Source organism: Uranotaenia lowii, chromosome 3 (assembly GCF_029784155.1).
Source record: "Uranotaenia lowii strain MFRU-FL chromosome 3, ASM2978415v1, whole genome shotgun sequence".
NCBI classification, from domain to species: Eukaryota; Metazoa; Arthropoda; class Insecta; order Diptera; family Culicidae; genus Uranotaenia; species Uranotaenia lowii.
Window position 1 is genome coordinate 118,535,017 of NC_073693.1, and position 26,534 is coordinate 118,561,550.

General features: G+C 33.7%; 1 protein-coding gene across 25 annotated transcripts in view; it reads right to left on the reverse strand.

The window, feature by feature from the left end:
- The window catches only part of LOC129755407 (gamma-aminobutyric acid receptor subunit alpha-4), a 706,839-nt gene that overhangs the window by 144,416 nt on the left and 535,889 nt on the right, over window positions 1-26,534 (reverse strand). For all 25 annotated transcript variants that reach the window (XM_055751878.1, XM_055751872.1, XM_055751879.1 and 22 more), the window contains 2 exons: window positions 25,249-25,469; window positions 13,710-13,792 (listed from right to left, as the gene is read on the reverse strand). In XM_055751878.1, the coding sequence (XP_055607853.1) occupies window positions 13,710-13,792; window positions 25,249-25,469 (304 nt within the window). The remainder of the gene's footprint in view (window positions 1-13,709; window positions 13,793-25,248; window positions 25,470-26,534) is intronic.

Sequence of the window (26,534 nt, forward strand, 5' to 3'; positions counted from 1 at the left end):
CACGGCCCTATGCACCGGAGGATCGGCGCGGGATCATTAAGTAAGTAAGTAAGTATTTAGCCTTAGCACCCAATACAAAATATTTGGGAGTTTCATGCTATTTTCATTCATTTACAGTATTTTTAAGTTCAGCTGAAGCCACCATCTTGGATTTCAAGATAGCTTCAGAATGCAAAAATAAACTTTTTATAGCTTATCCCAATTGACAAACACCCATATTTTGGAGGTTTCATGCGATATTCAATGTTTTAGAGCATTTTTAAAGTTTATAGAAAGCTGCCATCTTGGATTTCAAGATGGCGTAAGATAGCAATATTTGACTTCTACTCGATAAGCCCTTCCACCCACTACCACCTGGGTTTCATGTCATTTTAAGTCATTTACTACATTTTAAAGTTTAGCGGAAGCCGCCATCTTGGATTTCAAGATGGCGTCAGATAGTGAAATTCAACTTCTACCGGTTAATTTCTTTCAACTTATACCCCTATAATATAGGTTTAATGCGATTTTCAGTCATTTACAGTATTTTCAAGTTGAGTGGTAGCCGCCATCTTGGATTTAAGATGGCGACGGGCAACGAAATTTGACTTCTACTCTTATTCTACTCTCTTATTACTTTCACCTAATAACCATATTGTGAAGGTTTCACGATATGGTTATTAGGTGAAAAGCGGAAGCCGCCATCTTGAATTAATGATGGCGTCAAGCAACAATTTTTTTTCCTACTATTTGGGCCCTTTTACTCAATACTCATATTGTAAAGATATTCATACCACTTTCGGTGATTTCAAGTTTTCAAAGATGTATTTTTTTTAATTTTAACTCAAAACCAACACGCATAACTTACCAAAAATGTGTAAAAATGGGAGTTCCAATTCAAATATGTGCTATCTAATCTGAGCGTGTCCTGTTTTGACATCTTGATCGAGAACTGTCACTAAGTTTTATGGCGGTTTAATAATCATGCACTGAGTGCTATTATAAAACATGCAAAAGAAAGCTTGGAGCAAACTTCTAGGTTTGTGTTTTATTATAGTTTAAAAAAAGCATTCACAACTCTTTCAAAATGTGCATGTTTAGTGCAGCATGTTTAATAAAAGTTTTATTAGCGTTTTCAAAACCATCTGAAAACATATGGTCGAAAAAAAATTATAAGCATTCTGCATGACCATAATAAAACCGCCATAAAACGAGCTGCACAAAAAAATGCCGTAATTAAACCATGATAAAACTTCCTAATGCTAGTTGGCATAATCTGTGTTACTTGGGTAGGGCATATAGTCAATATATCATTTTCACTTATAAGTTTCACCCTTCACCCATTTACGTCCAATTCACCTTCTTCATAAGTAAAAGGCAACTTTTTTTCGGTAAAAAATCTAAATGAGCACTAAATATTGAACTGTTTCAAGTTAAAAAGAATATCGATGTTCGGATCTAATCAAAAAACCACCTTTTGTAGCAGATTTTTACAATGCAGCACAAAACTGAAAATTTTATTGTTAATATAAAGTACAATAGTTTTGAATATTTACCTTACATTAGTAGTTCCAGGTGAAAAACGATCCCGAACTATTTCCTTCATCTACTCTTCGCATACAATTTTAATCTTACATCAATTCTCTAAAAGTAAGCTGTTATTTTAACCAGTAAGTAAGCTCTTAATTTTAACTTAATATTCCCGTAGGGCTCTTAATTCATAATTTTTTGAATGTTGTTCTGTAAACTGATAATCATGTTATTTTCGTTCCCGCTTTTTTGTTGATCTTTAGTTTTGTTCTATACAAACGCATACTTCACGCCTGTCGAATGACATCCCAAGCAACCAAAAGTCACATATTTACTTGAATGAGGGCATTGAAAGTTGCATATTGGCTGACAAAGAGAATCAACTGCCCAATTCCCTTTAGTGAACTTTATGTAGTCATTAATGAACTTGAAAGTTGCAAAAGTGATTAATATGTACGTTGTATGTGACTTGTTTTGCCCAATTCCCATTAGTGAACTATATGTACTCATTAACGGACTTGAAAGCTGCAAAAGTGACCTATACGTACGTTATACGGGACTTAAGTCACATAAAGGGCACAAAAGTGCTCAATACGGGATTTGGTAAGTCACATTTGCTCATTTTGCGATTTTTCGAAAGCTGAATTAAGAGGCCGCTGGAAGCTGAATAGAAGATCATTAAGACATGTTTTGGAACTTGAAAGTATTAATAAGAACTTAAATTTTGAGCTGCATAGAACGTACTTCATACCAATGGTGGGACTGAATAAGCGTTTTTGTACCTGTTTTATGGGACTTTTGGTTGCTTGGGATATTTCCCTTGGGTCCATAATTACAGCTAAACAAGTTATAAACTGTGCTCAGCTCTAAAACAGTGGCGTCCACAATCGAAACTACTCGAACAACACACAAGTTCCATAGAAGTTCCATAGATCCAAATAGTTCGTTAGAAGTTCCGCATGGTAATAAAAAGAACGTTAGAAGTTCATTAGCAAGCACGATATTTAAATACGATTTAAGAATTTTATAAGTCGCTTAGAACGCGCAAAAATGTTCCATGATACTGATTTCTAAGGCTCATTCAGAAGTCTAAACTGAGCCCTTACGAAAAAATGGATATATCTCTCGATCACCTTTTATTAATTCAGTCAAATGTGAACTTTGATTGAGACTATACCACTTTTGTCCACTTGGGTAACTATAGTTTTACGAGAATCATGGAATTTTTATAAAAAAAATGCTTTTCTGTTCAAAAACATTCATTTCTATTCGAAAAAGAGGAACTTATTTTGATGAAAATGATATGATTTAGTACCTACTCAAGTTGGTCACCGAGTTTAGTACTCATGGAATATCGACATATCTAGGACCAAATGTGAGGTATATCGATTTTTGCTTTACGCTTTTCGTTACATTGGCACAACTCTCTTGATATGCAAGATCATAAAAAAAAATCCAAATTATGTTCAATAGGGTTTTTTTCCAATCCACATCAAAGTTAAATCTTTCGATAATCAAACGAATGGAAGTGACTTAATTAAAACTGCAGTATCACACAGTAATTCCTTTACTCTATTCGGTCAAAATCACCGCCAGACGGCTAGCCTTTTGCTTTCCTCAGAATGAAATCTATAAACTGCTAATGATTGATCAATAAAACGTCGGTGCTCATACGGCAGCATATTGCTCAAGATTAATGGCTTCCACATCCTTGAGACAGTCGCCAAAAGCTCCGGAGACGTATATACTTCATATCGCATTTAGAAATTGCATTTGAACTCGATGTCCGACTGCATGCCTAGGTTCAATGTCGGTATGTGGGTAGCGGAATCGGAACATCATTCTGGGAACAGGAGCTGAAGCCGAAGCTGGAACAGAATAAACGGACGAACGAAAACACAAACATACATTTATCCATCTCAGCTGTGCAAACTTCATCCCGGAGTGATAAATGAGGTTGCTCTCCGTAAGCTTTTCCAAGTTATTCAACGAGACTTCCATTGCATTGCATTGTTGGCCCTTGCCAGTTAGCTAGCCGTTTTCCTTTCGAAACCGTAGAACGATTCTTACAGACGACGCTGTTTGACTGTTCTGTTTTGTGCTCTAATGATAGAGCTGCCAGTAAGCCGAATAAGCCACATAAAGTAGCACTTGTACGCTGAACTATGTGAACTAACATTTGTTAAACGGTGAAAAAGAGAAGAAAGAGGAAGGCAGTTGAATGGTTTGTGGAAACCGTTTTTCATTTCGGGTTTTATGTCTAAGAAAGCTTCGTTGGTTTTGATACTGCCGATGTAAAGTATTGGGGGGCGATAATCTCATCGATAAGTATGAAATATCGATAGACTTAAAATTAATCTAGTTTACTGTGCTGGAATATCTAGTGTACTGAATTAAACTGGATTTCAACACTTCAAGGTTCAAGGTTGAATGCAGTTGTTCGCTATTGCTTGCAAACCACTGACCGAATTTTTCAAACTTGGCCTTGTTGAGTTTATAGAAGTGTCTGTAACTTTGTCGAACTCTATCTACTAAACAGTAAGATCGACATGTAAACATAAACAAGTTTTTGAAAAGATGCTCCCGAAAAAAACAAATAGCGGAATCCCTTAGCCAATCGGTGGAATCTTTAACTAAGTTTAGCTCATCTTGATTGACTAATCACATACACTTGGAGTCATGGAACCCGAAATGAATCACAAAATGAACTTTATTATTAATGATTGAGGTAGAGTTTGCATACATTTCGAATCCCATGACCGCAGGGGTGGCTCAGGAGAACAAGGTCCACATCGCCGAAACTTGAAGTAGATTTGAAGGCTTAATTCTGATTGTTTTGAACGGAAGAACTTTTTAACAACTTAAAAGTGGAAATAAAGTAGAAATGAAGTACCAGAAAGTCGTTTTAAATAAAATCATCACATCAAATAAAATCGTTGCTTACTCATTATGTTCATATAGAGCAGCAAATGTGGTGCTCGATTTTCAAGCGGTTAGCTCGGGTTCGAGCCTTGGTAAGAACATGTTATTTAGATGTCTGTTAAGTAACAAGTATGGTTGATTAATATGAATCCAATTAGCAGTGGACTTGAGAAGGCATTGAAGGAGCGAAAAAGATTTTTTTTCGATTTTTGTGCTGCTTATAAAAGTGCTTTTTGAAGCTGGTTGGAAGTTGTTTAGCAATTTATGCGAACTTTTTGTCAACTTTAGAGTTTAGCTACTAAAAAATTGAGCTGAAGAGAAGTTGTATTAGTATATTTGATTAAGCTGATCAAACCTGATAGAGGTATGTTATCCGAGCTTTTGGTTGCTTGGACAATGTTTGCGACGATTTTTTTTTGCAACTTATGAATTAATAACCTCTAGGAATAAATTGTAAATTATAGAAAACGAAGCTGCGTGCTTTCATTTTTTCCTAGGAAGATTCTTCCGTGAAATCGATTATATAGAAGATAACAGGTTTCTGGCCTTGATTATTCAACTAAAAGACTGCTCTTATTGACAACAGAACCGTAAGACAAGTTAGTTTACAAGCTTCAAATCAGACTTTCAACAATGCTCATTGTTAATTTTGAAATAAATAAAATTCCAGTATTGTTGAGCAAGACCATCAAAAATGGTCAAAACGTCAAGCATTTCAAAAAGAAAGTTGTTTGCTTGAAATCCAAGACCGAAAAATAGCCCAAAAAAGAATATTAAACATCAGAAACGGGCGATAACATAAATCCAACCTCCAATTTATAATTTGAAAAGGAGATGAAAAAAAAATCATGTCTTCTCATTTCAACGCCTGCTTTACTTTCCTTCGAAAAAGTTATCAGTTTAATATAACAGAAGAAAAGTAATTAAAAATATCTTTAAAAAATTCTTTAATTTCAACAGGAGCTGAAGCGAATATTCTCTGGAATAAACTGTTAAATTTGTTTGTTCCGTTTATTTTCTACGTTCTAATTTTTTGTCTAAAATTTCAAACGGTTTCTTTTAAGGAATAAAAATTGACGAAAAACAGTGCCATATGTTGATTTATTTGTTATTTTCAACGGCACATTAGATGTCACTATTTCTAGATAGCACTTTTGAAAGTAACAATTTTTCGGAAGGACTTCAACTAGACGAATTGTTCAATATGATTAGAATAACGTTAAGCTGAGAAAAATAGTATGAACATCAGTTTTTTCACTTCAGAGACTGCCGAAATAACAAAAAGGTGTACAAGCACGAATTATAAAATTCCAGAAACTTGTGTGAAATTTCAAGTGCTAAACATCATTTAAACAAGTCGAATCAACTTTTGAAATAAGTACCCTATTCTTGGAGAGCGCAATAGTAGGGTAAATGATCTTGAAGAGAAGTAAATGATTCCGCATTTACTTTTCCTAAGATCTAAGCAATGATTGTTTATCATTCTTATCGAAATGTTGGAAAAAAACTTATTCAAGATCTTTTCATATAAACGTTGTCAGTTTTGCTAAAATTTATGAAATGGAATAAAGTTATTGAAACATTTGAAAAAAATTTGCATTTCTGCTGCAATTTTCAACAATCTACATATGTTGACTTTGAACGTTAATATATATAACCCTTGACCGTTATAAACTGATTCTCAATTGATAAAATGGTAGAAAAACTCACAAAAAGCATTATTCTGGTTTTTGTAACAAGTTTTCCATCAAAATATCAATTTATCGCGTAGTTTTTAAAAGTAAAATATAATCTTGAGCGGAACTACGAGCTTCCAAAATAAACCGCTGGGTGCGCTGCCTTATGTCTCACATGCGGTTTTTACCCCTGAATGTATGGATCACCCTTGAATTTTTCTCATTATATCAGCTTTAGGGATAGAAAAGAAGTAAAATTAAGTTCGACTGCAACCAAAAGTTTCTTTAATTGGGGTCACAGCGTACCAATCCAGGCACACCAAAAGTTTAATTTTTTGGGGTACAAGAAATGTTTTTCGATTCTTTCTTCCTGAGGGACAACGGGAAAGTGGAGGAAGGCTTTCATATTCATACATATTTTTAAGCCTAATTCGAGAACTAATGTTGCCAATAAAATAAAGTCATTATTTCAGAATAAGAATCAGTCTGCTATAACTATTCGAACTTTATGAAGCAGCTTGCATTTCAAGGGGTTGTTCTTGATGTTGAAATTACAATTGATAACAATATACTTTTAAACAAAAATTCAAATTATTTTTAAAACAAATTCTTCAGATTTACAAAGTGTAGTAAAGCACACCGGGTTAGCTATTTCATAAAACAAAACGATTCAATTGGTGGTCTGGTATAGAACACCTATCCGATTCGCTAGCTTTTGATGTTTACACTTGAACTCGAGCTCATGGAAATCGGTTTGGAAAATGATTGTTCATTGTTTTATCAATTAAGCTAAGTACTTAAAGTTTCCATTATTTTTTTAACATAAATAAATTTTATCGTGATAGTTAGGAAACTGGAATTTATTATAAACTTTCCTCTATGAATGAGTTGTTTAGAGCAAGGTTGCCAAAATCACAGAAAAATCTGCAATTTCACGGAATTTTGAGCAAATTTTTATCACAGAATCTGTGTTACGGAACACAAAATTTTGAAGTATTCACAGATTTCACAGATCTTTTGAATTTGAACTATTATTTGTTTCGTCAATATAAAATTTAGGTTTCTTACTTTGAATTAGAAAAGTATGAAAAGATTTTCAATTTAAACTGATTTTTCCCAACTAAAACATAATAAGAATGTTCAACGAATTTAAAGAAATGCATCACAGAATTTTTGAATCAAATAAAAAAAAAACAGATTTTTTTTTCTCAAAAACACCTTCATTAAGAGCAAAATGCAGCTTTTTTGCAAAATCAATAAATAAAAGCATCTTCTTTTGTATAACAGACTTTATCGTTACCTTCAAAAGTTGTTCGGGCAGTATGACCTTTAACGCGCACATTCAAATAGTTGATCAAATATACAAACGAATTTAATTTTTAAATAAAAAAAAAACTAAAATTTTACTTTAGAGAATCGATGAATTGGATATCTGTTTAAAAGTAAGACATAATTTTAAACGGAAATTTTTAGAACAACTTTGAAACGCTGCTATTTACGTAAAACATTAATTTTTTGACTTTAAAATCTTTAAAAATGAAATATGATTGAAGTTTTTACAGTTACGCTTTGTTGACGGAACAAAAAGGTTCCGCTCAAGATCATATTTTAGTTCCGCTCAAGATCAGAATCCTTACCACATTAAAACAGTTGTAAAGTTATAAGGATTTACTCTAAAATATTCTACAAATCATCATTAGAAAGCAGAAACCAAGATCTATCCACTGAACTTAAAAAAAATCGTTCGGATATAACCGATACCCGCTTTATCAACTGTTTCGAGTTGCGTTGAATTGAGCTATTAAGCTCCGCTCGAGATCATTAACCCTAAATGATTTTAAAAATAACTAATCCAGCATCGTAGTAGAATAAACGGCCTAAGTTTATTCAATTTTATTGTGTAGGTATATTTATCTGGCTTGTTATACCTTATTTTTTATTTTAGAAGCTAACTAACAGTTTTGCACAAGCCAGAGAAATTAGTTATTTTATCCAGTTGAGATTAAAAGCTTAGTTCTTTTAGAAATGGGACAGTCATGAATGAGTGTTTCTCAAAAACAATTCGTTTGATCGAAATACTTTCTATGAAAAAAATGAAGGTTATCTTATGATCATTCATGAAGAAATTTGAAAAAAAAAAATGTTTATCGTTTTTGTAAGAAAAATTTCTTCTTTATTCTTGGTATTTAAAATCGGCCGTCGCACACTTTTTTCAGTCATGATATGATATTGATCAGTTTTTCCAATTTTTGCTTCGTCTTATCTGGAGGCTGCATCCTCATCCTTCAATTTCTGCTACTTTTCGGTCCAATACTTAAATGAAACTGAGGGCAACTTAGTGGAAATAGCTGTTGCGAAACTAATAAAACTTGATTATTTTTGAGCCACTTTTATGCGTTTTTTTATGAATTCTCTGCTGGTAAAACCAGACAATAACGAAGTAAAACCATCATGAGATTATTATTAAAGTATAATCGGTTAGCAAAGATCCTAGGTTGCAAAGGGTACGTACGAGATTACTTTTTTAGGCTTTAAAAAACTGCATTAATCAAAGTTTTGGTTTTGAAAATCGTTGTTTATTTCACAGAAGCAGAATCTTGGCAAATCATTTGTTTTCTACAAATCAACAAATACATAGGATTAGTTGCCTTACTTTGGACCCATTAAGCGGTTGTTTTTAAATAATCATGTTTTTCTCATAAAAGGACGGCAGGTTTATATCTTTCAAGAAATTTATTCATAGTTCAAGATCTTATCTGCAAGTTTCAATGAGAATTTTCAACAAAGGTTTCACCCTAATTGGAAGATTTAAAAAGATATGGATGATCAAAATTTCCATCTTTGAACCTTCTGTTCCTATTTTGGTACTGAACTGCCCAGACAACCAGAAGTCGTATTTTATTTTACAGATAATATCGTATAGAATGTTATTTAAACTCATTTTTGTATATCTGCACCTACAATGTGCGGCCCATGCATATTCTTTATCGTATTTAGATGCATTGCATGATTTTATTACGACAAGGAGAGAGACTCGTATTTATGTTCATATGAACTCGACCTTTGTGTACGACAATTCGCAAAAAATCTGTGAAACGACCGATATACCCCAGACAACCAGAAGACGTATTTTATTTTACAGATTATATCGTATACAATGTAATTTAAACTCATTTTCGTAGATCTGCACCTACAATGTGCGGCCCATGCATATTCTGTATCGTATTTGAATACATTGCATGATTTTATTACAGCAATACAATCCAAATCAAGAAATTGTGTGTTAATGTACCTATATGGACTCCAAATTAATACGTATATACTGGCTTTGCTACATTATATACGATATGTTTACACGTATATTTGCACGTATATTTGCGTTGCAAATTCGAAATAACCACCAAATGGTTGTCTAGGACGATGCACTATGGGGTTTGAGGCGGCAAAAAGTCAAAAACTGAACTTTATCGGATGGTTTTTTTGTTTTTTACTAGTCAATAACTTAATATTTGACAAAGATATTCCCAGTTTTTCAACTCATTATCTTGGATACTGAACGCACCACAGACATCAGACTTTGAAAAATTGAAAAATTTATATGATGAAGAAAAAAATTTAAATCACATATATTTCTATGGAAACATTTTTTCTTAAATTTAAAGTACACCATATGAAAGCTCATATTAAAACCTATCAATTGAACCATTCGAAATTTATACACACTAAATTGATCTATGATAATCATGAGTAAATATTTATTTTTTTCATAAGTCAAAAACTATAAAGCCTTGCCAAAAAAAATCCCCGCATTTCCCCATACCCTTTTCACAATCAACATCTAGGTTTAGGTCCTTAAAATACAATGGCACCTTGAAGCACCGTTTTTTGAGTTAAAATCAAATAAAGCTAAAAATGTCATGCAAATGGGTAATTTTTACCCATTGATGAGTTTTAAGTTGATGTTGGTTTGTCGAAAACAATGTTTCTCATGATCGATCAACCATTTCACACATTTTTCTATTGAGTTTCATGAAATGTCTTGATAAAATTTATCATTCACTGATCAATTAGTCTAAAACCCGGTTATCAAAGGAAATTTAAAGTAGAGTCAAAAAATAACACCAAGCATCCTACTTTAGAAGTAGTTTATAAAAAAAAATTTGAATAAATTTATTTTAAGTTACTTAAAACAATAATTTTCATACAAAATTTTCAAAAATTACAAAATACTCCATAACACCTAATCATACTTTTTGCCGCCTCATTGTATGGAACTGCCCCATAGTGCGATGATAAGCCATGATTGACAGATTTTGTCGTGCTATGCAACAAATTATTCGAAATTATGTTATTTTTTAACATGAAATACGATTTACGATAAGCTCGCAACTTTGCTTGCCACTTGGAGATATATGCTATAAAATCGTATATAACTGCATTGATTCGTAATAATGTGCATGCAATCGTATACCTATGCAAATCAATTCGCATGTATGATTTTCGTAAAACGTATTTGCTGGCAATCGTAAAAGAATACAAATAAGTTCAATCAAATCGTTTATGATAATACGACATCGATGATTAGACTCGTATTTAAGGAGGCTTCAAAATGCTGATGTATTTTTAGATCATCGATGACGTGTTCTACGATTTAAAAGATTTAAGTTATAGAAATATACGAATTGTTTTTGGTTTAATGCCTTTGAAGCAAATCCTCTTGAATTTATATATTCCAGATAGCGTCGAGGAACCGTCATGAGCTGCAGATCTGCAGGTCAGGGGATCAAGTCCAGGTACTAACAATAACTTCATGAACGTTGAAAAAAATCTGCTATCAGGCAAATAATAAATTTGAACGATATAAACAGCAAAAAACGCATTTCTTTGAAATAATCTTATTTTTATTGTTTTTGGGGATGAATAAACCAATTTGTTAAAAGTACAAAAATAAATAATAATCTTATTTTTATTCAATTGACGGAAAATGAATCGCAAAAGACGACCAAATAAGTCGTCAAACTTTCCATTTTTTGCTGTTATTGTTACGAAAAATGTCGTATATTACAACCTCAATCATCTATATGATGATGTTAATTATCAAAGTTTATTCCAAAAAGAATCAGAGTAGTCGTAAATGATGCGCATGACAAGTCGTGCAAATCGTAATTTAATACAATCCAAATCAAGAATATGTTTGCTAATGTACCTATATGGCCTCCAAAATGATACGTACATATATACTGGTTTTGCTACATTATTGCACGTATATTTGCGTTGCAAATTCGAAATACCCATCAAATGGTTGTCTGGGTGGTTCCTTTCATAGGACCTAGAACTAAAATTCCTTTACAAGTTTGATTTTTTGAAAATAAATAAACAAATACATTAAGAATGTAATCTTCAATCAAATATTATCATAAAATATATTACAGCTTTTAGACGATTAAAAAACACTTTAATTTCTGTTATGAATATCTCAAACACTTTCACTCCCTTTCAGCTCTATCAGCAAAACAATAGCTGAAACTTTTTATGTACATGTAGTTAATTAACGAAAAGCTGGCAAAAATGTTAGAAATGTTCAGTATTGGTTTTGAATTCCCCCTTAATTAAAAATTCGAACCCTTATTGATTTGTGGAAATCAACTCAAAGTTTCGGTGATGTCAAGTCTAAAAATGGAACATCAAAGTCGGAAGTTTCCTAATTTTGGACCCTTCACAAATTTTCCGGGTTTTCCATTGATTTTCTTTTATTATAGAAAAAATAGGTAAAATGGTTCATTTTATTCACAGTTAAAGTATTTTCCCTTTAAACTTTGGCTTGAACAGTAAAAAACGAGATTTTTCTTTATTCACTCTTATTTCTCAAAACAGGCCCCACTAATAAAGCTGTTTGATTTATCACTGAAAAGGAGGTACATTTTTAAAAACGTTGAAAATTTTATCAGAAAGATTTTTTTTAGCAAATAACTGTATGGTAGTATTCAGGAAGAATAAGAGCTCATTGTGTGCATAGGAATATCTTTATCCTATGCTATGAAAATGAATGATTTACATTTTTCGGCAATTTAGGACTAAAGTAGGCTCTAGGTCCAAAGTAGGAGCACTCACCCTACTTTTATTTGCTAGGGACCTTTCCACGAGCCGACATGTTATGGGATTCAAACGCTGGAATTTGTTTAATGTATCCTGAATTTAAAATTTTGAAAAAATAGGTCGCTTAGCAATTTTTGCAGGCAGCAAAATGCTGCAAAATAATAAGTTTCTAAAAGTTTCAGGTCAATTGGATGAAATACGAGCTGGCGCAATCGACTTAAAATTTGTGTAGAAATTCTCCACAAAATGTATGAAAAATCAAATTACTTCCGCTCTTTATGCTCTAAAATATGCCTCCAGTATGCTACACGGCTCAGAGTTGCAGAGTTGCAACGAAATCAGAAAAAAAAATCATACCTTTAATTACGAATATTTCACCACAGTAAACTCGTATCCCGTTACAACTTGTTTCTCATTATTTGAAATATAAATTCAGCAATTTTGAGCTATACAGCAAACTGGAGGCATATTTTAGAGCATAAAGAGCGGAAGTTTGTTGATTTTTCATACATTTTGTCGAGAGTCTCCATACAAATTTGTCGATTGCGAAAGGTTGTGCTTCAATAAATTAAGCTGAAGAAAGTAAGTTTTTCACCTAATGGCACCAATCTGGGGAGTGCAGCGTCGAAAAAATGTTTGGAAAATCATCCCATAAAAATGTGGAGTTTTTTTTTATTAAGATGAAAAATAATCATGAATGGAATGTTAACCTTTTCAAGAAGTTCTTAGTTGATTTGTTATTGAAGGTGTATTTGATAAACATTTGAAAGTTTCTGTGTTTAAAGTTTTTGAACGCTTTCAATTTTAAGGAGCTGATTTCTCTTACATTTAACATTAAAAAACCAACCCAACTTTGATGCCGCAGAGAGAATTTCAATAACCAATCCAAAGCGGGGAAGCGAATTATCCTTAAAATCATGCTGAAATCGTAATTTCTGATCTCACCCGGCAACGAGCTGTGAAGGCTGTGTTAAGGATTCGCCACCGCCGTCCGCCATCCGAGGTGCAATGCAGAAAATTTTCTAGAACGAATTGAAACACCAAACCCATCCACATTCTACCAAATCCCCAATCACATTTGTGTGCTTTCGAGCGCGATTTCAATTAAGATTAAAGCAAACGAGAATCTGTTCGGAAAAAAAGCAACACTCTAACTCGGTAGCTGCAGATAATCAATACAGGATTTGTTGTTTAAAGGTAGGTTTTCTAGTGTTTTTCGATTCTCCAACAACGATTCAATCGGAATAAGGTGAAAAGGAAATCGTAGAATTTTCCAAAATTGTATGCATAGTATGGAAAAAAATTAAACCCTTGTTCCTTTTATTAGTTCTTCATTTTACAATTATTATCCTACCTTAATGTATAACTTTAGAAATATTTATGGACTATATTTAGCATTTCTATGATTGCATTCACAAATTCAGGCTTAACGAAGCAAAAACCTTTGTTTTCCCAAATCAAATATGTTTCTCATGTTGAAAACCTTAAGCCTAGTAGTATACTTACTGCTTTCTAACGCGAATGAACACAGCGGATCATCGAATGGAAATATGTTCAGTCGTCCCTGACACGATAGGATGAGGTGTCGCCTGTGACAAACGAGAGAGAAAAAGAAGAAAACAGTGATAGAAAAAAATTGAAAAATACAAACACGAAACAATTAAAACCGGAATCTAACGACGACAGGGATACATTGGAATTCCATTTGTCTGATTGCCGGGAGCACATTTTCCGACCGATGCGACTGGAAAGCGGCCAGCTGGGGCGCCCTCTGAATTCGATTTCGGATTTGAATCGGATCGGAATTTGAGCCTTGATTGACTTTGGATTTGATTTAGGATTCCGGGAAAGCAATCGAACCTGATTGCATCTAACAGGTTTTTATTTTTAAATCCCTAAAACTTATAATCCAGTTAGAGTGCTTTGTTCAATTTTACAAAAGACATATTCATTCATGTTTTTTTTTTTCTAAATAAAATCTACTTGTTAACGGAAGCTATGATTTGTCGTTTTTATCCACAATAGAAAACCAAATAAAAAAAAAACTTCACTCTTCATAAAATATTAAAACCTACTTTTTAAAGAAACTATTTCAAATTGTATCGTTTATCGTTCTCCACAGCAGCAAACAGTTCAACATGCTGTTTAAAGGACAATTAATTGTTTAACGTGTTTCTAAAAAATATTCAAAGAATATTTATTATGTTTACATTTTCCGGGTTATCGCAATTGTAATCTAAAAATATGATTCAGTCGTTGGACAAATTTATTTTTGAATTAGAATAAAAACAAAAAATGAGTTAAAATATTTTCTCAGAGCTCAGATTGATTTTTGTTATCTGTAGGCAAGAAGACTCGAGAGGCTCAAAAGGATTTGCTAGCAAATATTCAAAGGGTCAATATGAGTGTGTGTCTGTTCTTTTTCTAACAGTTTCTTATGCAGACAATTCAGTGATCTTTGCAGGGAAAATGTTTATTTTTCTGTCTGTCAGTCTGTTTTTTCCCTATAGACTCGGCAACTACTGAACCGATTAACGTGAAACTTGGTAGTTGGAGGCTTCTGAGGCCGATGACAGTTCCTATAATAGTTTGGGATCCTTCCCTCTCAATGTTTCTAAGGTTATTTGAGACGCCTAGCTTTCTCCAGCGGGGAAAAATGAAACGAGAGGAGGAAACGAGAGGAGATTTACTAGAGAAATTTCCAGCAAATGCAAACAAATTTGGCATGGGATGGTATTTGAATACAAGAAATGTTTCTATGATAAATTAAAGTCACTCTTTTCTTTCTGTGGGGGAATATAAAGAGGGAAGGAGGCTCCCATACAAATTATTTGCATAACTCGAAAACAAATCGAGCAAATTAAATCAAATTTAGCATCAAAGGGTATTTGAGTGCGCGAAATATTTCTAAGCACTCACGCCTTTATCAAATGGGGAGATAGGAAGGGGGGATGATACTCCCTTACAAGTTTTGCAGAATTTAAGAACTAATCAATCAAAAGGAGTGAATAATGCGCTCTCTCACCTCCTAAAGAATGACTATTTTTTTTCAAATTCTTCGATTCTGCAAGTTTGCTTCAATTTTGGAATATTTAACAAGAAAAGTTACTCTTAGACAGCCTGCGAGAGCGTCTCCAGGCATATGATACTTCCATATTCAATCGGTTTTACAGCACTACAGCAGTGGAATTGCATGACGAATATGGTGATGAGGTGCCTAAAAAGGGAGACATAATTTTTTTATGCAAATCAATGGTAACGTGATTGATGATTATAAAATCGACAATTTGAGCATGAACCTGGAAGAATCCATGCTAAAAGCGACAAGAGGAAAAATACATTTTTTAGAAAATCTTTTTTAAAAATTGACTTATTGTTGAAAATGAAAAATTGAGTGTGAAAATAAATCAATTTTATCAATTGAGACGCTTGGAATCAGAGGGGTGCAAATGCCTAAATGATAGTTTCGAGAAAACGCGCTTCAAAGTTGGGAAGGTGCTCGATTTTTCTAATATTTTTCAAATTCGAGCAATTTTAATTCAATCAATTTGCACCAAATGTACATTGAAGAATGAAGAACCGTTAGCTACACTTTACTCAAAATTGATGCTTTGGCACTTGCGACCCTCTGATCCTGAGGGCCTCCATTATTCTTTATTTGAAACAAAACTTTGTCAAAAACCTTGCTATGTCAAAAAAGTCATTGCAAAATGAGTTAAAAAAAACTGTTTTTTATAGAATGGTATGAGATACCTAATAATCACTGAGATTCTACGCTCTAGAATCGGTGATAATATTTTCTATTTTTAGGCGCTGTGATGTCACAAAAATATTACTGTTTTTCAATTCATGATTCCTTTATGAGTCGTTAAATGAGGTCTCTTCAGACTTCTTGACAGGAATGCAATGCTATTTTCAGAATGAAAATCTGTTCAGAAGGTTCTGAGTTGCACCTGGGTAAAGAAAGCGATGTGACGTCACGAAAATTAATTTCCTTTGTCGAAATCTATTGTAAAATTTTTAACGAAACTATGAAATGTAGTTTATTTCGCATAAACGCGGTTTTTTTAATCGTCTTGTTGAACACTGGAATCGAAAATATAAAAAAAAATCATAGAAATGAAACCCTCAATGTGTTTTAAAGTTTTTCATAGTATAACTAGGGGAAAGGTTTCCTAAATGGGCCTATCGGGTTAAATGACCCTACGGCTGTTTGATGAAATGGCTGACTAGACAACTTATCTGACCAATGCATTTTGAGGGTGATACGCTTAGAACATAAGGCAAGACAGAATTTTTTGAATTTACAAACTCCAAAAAAATTAAAAAATCATACAAGGTTTTGATACATTTTGATGTAATATTTCGACTTTTTAAAATTATACGTAAGGAAGCTTAAAACAAAAACTAGGATGATTTTTGTTTCTTACTCAAATGAACTTAAGAAATTAAACATATTTCAGCTTTTGTGGAGGTTTAATAATGATTGTATAGTGGAATAATAGAGTGTTTTTGTATGCCCCCATCATGTTGGTAAAATGCCTCCATCCTTAAATAACAGGTTAAATACAATAAATAAATGATTATTATCATTGAACCTTCAAATCTAAGCTCTGAATAAAATCTTAAGAGAGAATTGAAGTTCTAAAAACAGATTTTATAAAGTTTCTCTCATGGATGAATTTCCTCCATAGTATGGCAACCCTAACTTTTGTTTTATTCCATAAAATTATAATATACATAGATTTTTATCAAACTTCAGCTTTGTCGTACGGATATTATTACCTTCTAGCAGTTTCGATGAAATTGTACGGAAATATTGCCCAAAAAACAGAAATTTTGTTCAAAACATAAATAGGCGCATTTAGCCCGCACGGTTCGAGGTTCGGCATTTTAGACAACACTTATAATAAAATCGTTTTCTTGGAAACAGAAGAAAATTTTAACATAAAAATTACTCCAATGCATAGAAAACAGATGCCTGCACACGTGTATATAGGTTTTGTACACATATTCGATGTGATATCTGATTTAATCAGTGTTCTGCTTAATAGGCGCATATAGCCCGCTCCTCCCCTATATTCAAATTAAAAAAAAAATCCGGAAATAGTTCAAATTGTTAAAAACTGTTACTTTGATTTATCGGCCTAGCGGTGAAAAGTGATGTCCTTTTTAGTAGGGACATCTAAAGATTATGAAATTTTTATATAGATGGATAGAAGGTTAGAAGAAATGAAAGATGGTGAAAATGAGCGGGTAGAATTTGTCTAGAAGCATTACCATCACATACCAAATTTTTATGAAGTGGTAGATACAGATAGAGTTGCATCTACCACCACACATTAGTAGGCTTAGCGTGGTCCGCCCCACAAGCGAGAACTTGTAGTAGTAACTACAAGTTCTCGCTTGTGGGGCGGACCACGCTAAGCCTACTAATGTGTGGTGGTAGATGCAACTCTATCTGTATCTACCACTTCATAGTAGTAGGCTCGTGAGGAACAAAAATTTGGTATGTGATGGTAATGCTTCTAGACAAATTCTACCCGCTCATTTTCACCATCTTTCATTTCTTCTAACCTTCTATCCATCTATATAAAAATTTCATAATCTTTAGATGTCCCTACTAAAAAGGACATCACTTTTCACCGCTAGGCCGATAAATCAAAGTAACAAACAAAAATTACGGTGGTTAATCTCTTCATAAAATTGTTAAAAACTTTTGGTAATTTTGCAAGGAAGCCCCTTTTTTTTATTCCGAGGAGTTTGAAAGTATTATAGAGTCCATTCCCAGCCTCAAAACTGGCTACACACCAAATTTCACGTTGATCGATTCAGTAATTACCGATAATTGTACAAATTGTGTCAAATTATTTATAATTTTGTAAGAGACCCCCGTTCTTTGGATTTGGGGGGATTTTAAAGTTTTTTAGAAACCATTCCCGATCTTGAAAATGGCTAAACATCAAATTTAACTTTGATCGGTGCAGTAGTTTCCAAAATTTGTTATAATTGTGTCGAATTTCTGTTAATTTGTATGGGAGCCCCTCTATTTGGATTTGAATTGGTTTGAAAGTATTATAGAACCCATTCACGGTCCTGAAAATGGCTACACATCAAATTTCATGTTGATCGGATCAGTAGTTTACGAAATTATACGAATGGTGTAAAATGTTTATTAATTTTGTATAGGAACCCTCCCCCCTTTTTGGATTTGGAGGGGTCGAAAGTATTTTGAAAACCATTCCCAGTTTTTAAAACGGCTACACACCAAGTTTCACATTGATCGGTTCAGTTTTTTCTGAAAATTGTTCGAATAATGTCATATTTTTATTATTTTGTATGGGAGCCCCCCTTCCTTCAAGTCAAAACCGTTTGAAAGTATTTTAGGAACTATCTTCGGTCCCAAAAACCCTTATATACTTATTTTCACAATTATTGGTTCAGTAGTTTCCGAGTCTATAGGATACAGACAGACAGGCAAACATTCATTTTTTTATATGTAGATTTGAAAAAAATGTCTTTATTGAAATTTTCTCCTAAAAGAACCTTACTAAATTCAACCCTATTTTCACATCAAATTCCACAAAAGAGATATTTAACTGATTACAAAATGAAACAAATTTAAATATGTTCTAGCACAAGGACCCATGCAAAATTTGGTCCAGATTGTACCACGGAAAGAAGTCGTGCAACAAACCTAAAGTGTGTGTAGAATTTGGGGAATTTTCTTCGAGATGAACAATAAAACAGTTTTGCACAAATAATTTTGGTCTGAATCAACCGATTTTTCTTCTAATTTGAGTGATTTTAAGGCTTAAATTATGACAATATTTCATCTGAAGAACGCATTTTGATAAGAGTTATTATAAATAGTTATTAAACTTAAAAATGGGTCTCTAAGCGTCGTTTAACGACCATTCTTGTAATTTTTGTTAATGACCCTTCAGAAACTCATTTTTGAAACTCAATATATTTTTTTGATCATAACTCTAATCGAAATTAAACCTTGGGATGAAATTTTTGTCATAATTAAAACTTCGTGAAAAACTATAACAAAAAGAAATCGGCCGATAGAGACTTTTGAATTGAGTGCAAAACTTGATTTTTAAGTTCCTTCTCGTACTTCCATGCAAAGTTCAGGATCATTGTGACATCTTTTCTCGTGGTCTGATCCCCAAATTTAGCATAGAACTTTGTGCTTGGCCGAAGATCAATTTTTGCGTGCAACTTATACGACTTATTTTTATAAGTCGGCTGATTTGGGAACTCTAGTGTCCATTAACAAACTTTCAATAGATCAAAGGGGGATTCCGCCAGCTTATGAATAGATCGATTACTTTCCCGTTCTTTGTAATTAAATATTAATAATTCAGAAACACATTAAAACGGTTTGACGAATGAGTTTTTCCTAGTATTGTTTTTCAAAACAATATTCACGGGATTGCACAAAAAAAAGTTCTAATAAAATTGATGTGCGCAGTGTTGAAACAATATCTACTTATATGAACCTTTTTGGATTCTATGCACTTACTTCTCTGGGAATAGATGGATCTATTTCATCACTAAATCACATTGTTTGTTGAGTTTCTAAGCTTTTTTGCTATAAATTAAGATCTAATTTAAAAATTATACTTTGATTTAATTCATGTAGCTGAATATAAAATATCGTGACGTCACAACGCTTTGCAAAACCGTGTGTCAAGAAGTTGGTAAAAATCAGACAAGTGGAAAAGTGGCGCGTTCTAACGTCACGATTTCTATTTTTATATTTTGATAATGCTTCGCTGCATAAAAATATTTTTGATTCTAAATTGTAGCAATTTAAATTCTTAACTTAAAAGTACAATTTTTCTCAATGGGCGCTCTGAACCGTAAACTTTATATACAATAACATAAAAATGTTCTTCATGAGCGCCGATGTGGTCTAGTGGATAGGCTGGCGCGAGTCTGGTATTGGTACGCCAGGCGTACTGGGTTCGATTCCCGGTATCGGCAAGAAAAACTTTTGGGTTCGAATCCCATAAGCGGGCCGACAGGTAAGATGTGTTTTCTCTTATAACTGACTATATAATAAAAATGTTAAATCAGTTGCCAGCTGGCCAGGTATATACACGGATGCCGGAATACCTGTAAGTAAACTAGCCCACCTGATTGATTCGTTCTTCCAAAATATACCTACATCAACACACGCAATACATTCACCTCATATCAGTTCATACGAAGCCATGGGGTGTCCGGGTATGGTGGCGCGCTTCATTGGAGATTTGTCGAACCTAATAATCTAAGGAATGTATGTGAACCCATACTTTGGCAGAAACTGCGGTGAATCCGTGCACCCATGGTGGATAACCAACATACATACATACATACATAACATAAAAATGTTCTTCATACTTTGTGACGTCACGCTGGAATGGGTCACGTTATAAAACGTTTAATATTCCCTTCGAATTTTTCGAACAATATCCCTATTTAAAAATATGAAATCATTAGCTTCGAAATTATCAATATCAAGGTCAACAGGTGAAAGGGAGCACTTTTTCGTTAATGATTTTCTTGTATTTTATAATGGAAGTGCCTGTTCAAATCAAATTTATATAGGCAATCTTCAGGTTATTGGAATTGTCAATTATTACAGCAAACTCTTTGAATTTAAAATTTTTAATGACCAAAATCTATATATATATAAAAAGCAATTTCTGTCTGTTTGTTTGTCCTCTATAGACTCAGCTCTTAAAGCTAGAGGTCTGAAATTTGGCATGGATGCTCATTAGGACCAGGAATGGTGAAAAATGTTTTCAGATTTTTGGATGACCCCTTTTAGAGGGGGTCGTCCATACAAGACAAATATTGTTTTCGCGATATTGACGTTATTTTTCGTCGGATTGTGACAAAAATTTGACTAAGGGGTTTTGAAATTAGGAAAATTTATACCAGATATTGAATCTGACACAAAATTCAATATCGGCAAAAGGGGTCGTCCATATAAACTTTTTGATGTTTTTACGAAATTGACGTTATTATGCATTGGATTGAGACGGGGACGACGGGGATTTTGAGGTCCGTTCCTCGATTCCGATTCCAGTCATCAAATTTTGTAGAAGGGGTCGGCAAAAGGAGTCGTCCATATTAACACTATTTTTGCAATTTTAATGCTTATATACATTGGATTAATATGGAAAATTGGTACATGGGAGTTTCAAGGCACGAGTAATTGATTTCATGAGTCGAATTTTAATTCAGAGGTCTGCGAAAGGGGTCGTCCTCATAGACTGTTTGAGGTTTTTGCGGTATTGACGTTATTTTTTTTTTTTTTTTTTACTTTATTCGACTTTATTACGACCGAAGAAGTTTGAGAAACTGTTGACGGTCTTTATGCATTGTATTGTATTGTATTGAGATAGAAATTTTCACATAGAAGTTTTGAGAGACGCTCAATTGTTTAAGGTTTCAAATCTTGAGTCAGGGGTCGACAAAAATAGTCATCCATATCTGTTCACTGTTTTTGTTATATTGGAGTTTATTCGGCGAGTCGAGTGACGTGACTCACAAAATTTCACTTCATTATCCTGACTCCAGAAAATGTTTCAGAGAAAAAACGTTAGTATGAATGAGCTCCAAAAATCGATCACAGTACATTTGAGCTGATACTTCTAGTCTAGAGCGATTTCTGGAGTCAGCAAAACAATGTGAAATTTTGCACGTTACTCACGTAACTCTCAGAATAGGCTCCATTGTCTTGATTATACATCGAATTATAGTGAAAATTTTCACATGGGAGTTTTAAAGCACATGTAATTGATTTCACGTGTCAAATTTTGACAAGGAATCAGTAAAAGGGGTCGTCTATAATGTTTTCGATTTCTTTTTGCAATAACTACGTGGTTAGGCATCATATCGAGGCAAAAATTCAAACACGAGAGTTTTGCAGGACAAGGAATCGATTCCTGATGACTAACTTTCTTTTAGACAACAGAAAAAGGAGTCGTCTACATTCACTGTTTAATGTTTTTGCAATAATTGTTCTATTATGCATGAGATCCAGACAATAATTCATTCACGGGTGTTTTTCAAAACGGACAATTGATTTATGAATTCAAATTTTGAATCAGACGACAGAAAAGGGGTTGTTCAGATTACCTTTAAAATATTTTAGACATAATTTCGTTGTTATGCATCCGAAAAAGAAAAAAAAAATCGTACTCGAGTGTTCTTATCGACGGTCAATCAATTACTTATTTTGAATTTCCGTTTGGTAGACAAGCAATTAGGTCGCTTGCAATTTCTTTTAGTATTTTAAGCCATTTTTTCGTGAAAATGCGTCCCAATTACCAATCAAATACAAAATCATCATCTATAAAGTTAAAAGCGAAACGAAGTTCGTACGGGATCAGCTAGTATCTTATAAAAAAAGGAACTTAGGAATTGTATGAAGCCAGTTGAAAAAGTTAATTGCAGGGGTCGACTGGATGATTTTATGTAATAGTTTTTCGGCATATCAGTCTTTATTTTCTTCAAACGATGTTTTGTAACCATTTTGATAGCTATTTTCAAAATTATACGAAAAAACACACTATAATCCAAAAATGTGTATCATATAAAATAGTGAAGTTTTAAACAAATTTCTTCAAAATACATAGACAGATTTAAAATCGTATTTTAGGTTTTGATTAAACTTTTCATGATTATTTTTGCAAAATCTGTTCAAATTTTTTTGTTTTGGTGGCTAAAAAAAATAATTGCAACACATTTTTTTTGTTTGATTTGACAAATGATGTGAAAAAATCCGGGCAAAATCCGGGCATTTTTCAATGAAATCTGGGGTTGTACTCCATTTACCCGAAAACCATTGCCCAGAATGAAAAATCCCCAGAATTCCAATCGCCAGAAAGAACCATTCCCCAGAATTTTTTTCCCCAGACGAACCATTCCCCAGAAAAATTTTCGCCAGAATGTACCATTTCCCAGAAATTTTTTCACCAGAATGAACCACGTACCAGAAATTTTTTCGCAAGAAGGACCTCTAGTTAGGATTTATCCTTTACTAGAAATTATTTAAAAAAAAAAAGGAATTGTTACCAAAAAAAAATGGGGTTGCATAACTTTGCTCTTTTGCGGCAAGGCCGCAACCAACGAGGATGAAGGGGCTGAGGCGGCACAAAGCCGCCGAAGCTTCCAAATCCGAGGAGGCCGCCGACCCGCCGTCGGAAGCGGCGGCCCTAAGACATTGGTCTAGGTCTGCCGGGGCTTCCTAGGTCTGCGTGAAAGCTAGGGGTGATCCCTTAGCCCCGTCCGCCACGCGACAGCGTGAAGGACAAAACGTCTTTCAAGTTCGAACGCGCAGCGTGAGGAGTCGGATACCAAAACGGTTTTTAAAGGACCATGGTAAGCATTGAATCAATTAAAGTACCCAAACCATAAACAAAGCACAATATTGGTTCTAAAATAAATTTAGTTGGAAAATTTCAAAGTCGTAGTTTCATTTAAAAAATCATTTTGAAAAAATTAATTTCAAATGATATGAAATATTCAAGAATTCATTAGAAAAAAAAAATAAATAAAAATACTAGGGGAAAAAAACTGGGATTTGTGCCATTCTGGTAAATGTTCCATTCTGGGGAAAAAAATCTGGGAAATGGTCCATTCTGGGGAAAAAAATTCTGGTAAATGGTGCATTCTGGGGAATTTTTTTCTGGGAAATGGTTCATTCTGGGGTTTGATTTCGGGTATTTGTCATTCTGGGAAAAATTCATTCTGGGCAATGGTTTTCGGGTAAATGGAATACAATCGAAATCCGGGCAACCGGGCCGGGCCGGACTGTTCAAAGTTTTGTTTCAAATATTCAGGCAAACCCGGATAAAACCGGGCAATCTGGCAACCTTACACATCTAGCATTGGCTGATACACGAGGTACAACTAATAATCAGGCCAAACACAAGATGCCAAAATGAGTACCTGGATTCAATACTCATTTCAAGTATTGTTATTGAGAATCAGTGTGGTACCACAATGCACAGTGGCAAGTCAATGTAATCATATAGGGATAGTCTGAACAGCTAAATGAATTTTTCAAGTGCAGAGAACTCACACGACCCTACAAAAGTGTACAATAACCTTCACATAAGTACAAAAATTTAACGCAGGACACACATAATTTAGAAATATTAAAATCAATCAAATTCATAGAATTCTCTGAGGAAGATGCCAATCAGCATCGAAACGTAGGATCATTCAAAACATCGTTTAAAAAAAAAAAAAGACTGATATGCCGAAAAACACCTAAAAATATTTTTTTTCTATCATTTCATTATTTTTTAAAATAAATATAATGAATTATTTCATTCATTCTCCCTTACTAAAACATATTCAAATTTAGTATAACATAAATTCAATACTTTTTCTTCAAGAACATCCTCTATGAATCGAGATCATGAGACCTCGTAAAGTTTTGTTCTGAATGTTTGGAAAATTTGTTCCTTGGTTTCTATTTCTTAACAAGTTTTAATGATTGTATCAAATTTGAAATAAAGGCTCTAAAGGAATATAAAGGGGTTTACCTATCATGCTTTTTAATATTAGAACTATTTATTGATATATCACTCTGCAGTATGGCATTTTTAAAGTGAAATCTTGTTGATAACACATTTCTTTTAATTTGAAGTTTCTTGCATTTGTAGTTGCTTACAAATATTTTCAATTAGTGAAATCGGAGTGCTACGTTGTTATAATAAATTGAAACCAATTTCACTTTTCAATGTTTGGCTTGAATGGCCTACAAGGTCAAATGAACATGAATATTTTTACGAATCAATTTTCAACAGATATACATATAACCTAAATCCTTGATCCCTAAAAAAATAATATTTTATTTAAATTGAGGTTTGAACCCTTAACCACCATAACTTTTCTATCTTCAAAAAATAGATCAAAACTCATGTTATGGGAAAGTCTTATTTTTAGCTTGTGTGGGTTCTATACGGTTCACATATTTCCGTTTTCATTTCCAAGATGCAATCAGTCTCAACTTAAAAATAAAATCACTCACCTCATCAGATAGTTGATCGTGCCGTTGCGGTATATCCGCAGGGCAAAGTGCATCGGTATGATCGGATCCTTGAAGTCGCCGTGCATGATAAAGTACGTATCCGGCAACCAGATGTCCTCGTGGTGATGGATTGCGTTTAAAAATTCATACGATGATTGATTTGCATATCGCAGCCGCGGGTCGTACCACTGTTGCTGAAGCAGAAACTCCACCTCGTATTTCTGTGTAGGTGGGTGTATCCGGTCCATTTGGGGGAGGTGTTCCGGTTGTGGCATCACGAGGGTTGAAAGAAAACGGAGAAGGAAACGAAAAAGGTCAGATCCAAAACATTAAACTTTAAAGCTCGTGGCAAGCGAGCGATATCCCAAGGAAATTTTCTGCAATACTTGTCCATGGGGCGAGTCAATGATGATGATGATGATTTTGGTTGAAAAGGTATCACGAGAGGTTCGTTCTTCTCTTTAATCCTATCAAATATGAATGTATGCTTCAGAGCTTGTAATTTCACAGGACGTGACATACCGACGTTATGTCATTGATTCAATACTCTATGACCGAAGAACTGAAAAATTCACTAAATGAATTTTATTGAGATCAATCAACATTCAAATATAAATTGCGATAAGCGTTTGATTTTATGTGAATTTCATACAAATAAAAATTAGCTTTATTTTTTTCAATCTAACATCCCCTAATCCCGCCGCTAATCACAATGCTCAAAATGATTACCTCATGCCACCGAATTTTGATAATAACGTTTATCGCCAATCGTAAAACTTTGACCGTCAACGATAAGTGACGGAACCCATCCGGCCGACTGACAGATGCCATCGGGGAAATAACCATCCCATTTTCGTTAATCGCAATAAATATGAATGACCAACGGACAGACGATGACGATGGTGACGATTATTGGTGGTTTCTGCCTGAACCAAACGAACCAAATTTCCGGTTATTATGATGATGCAGATTCGGATGCAGTAGCATGGATTAAAATTCATTCGATTTCATGCCTCTCCCGGCACCATTGAACATTTTCTGCATTTTGTGGCATCGTTGATGTGTTTTGCAGTTTTCAATAGTTTATGCATGTTTTGATTATCTTAGAGAAAAATATTTGCACAATGGGTTGAATACAATACCAAGGATAACTTTAAGGAAGCAAATTTATTTAACGAATGTTGGAAAAAAAACTCATTCATACGAATCTAACCAAATCACTCCTAAGAAATAAGTTTTTTACTCACCAGTTTTGAAACTGTATTGTTTCAACATTCAACCGTTTT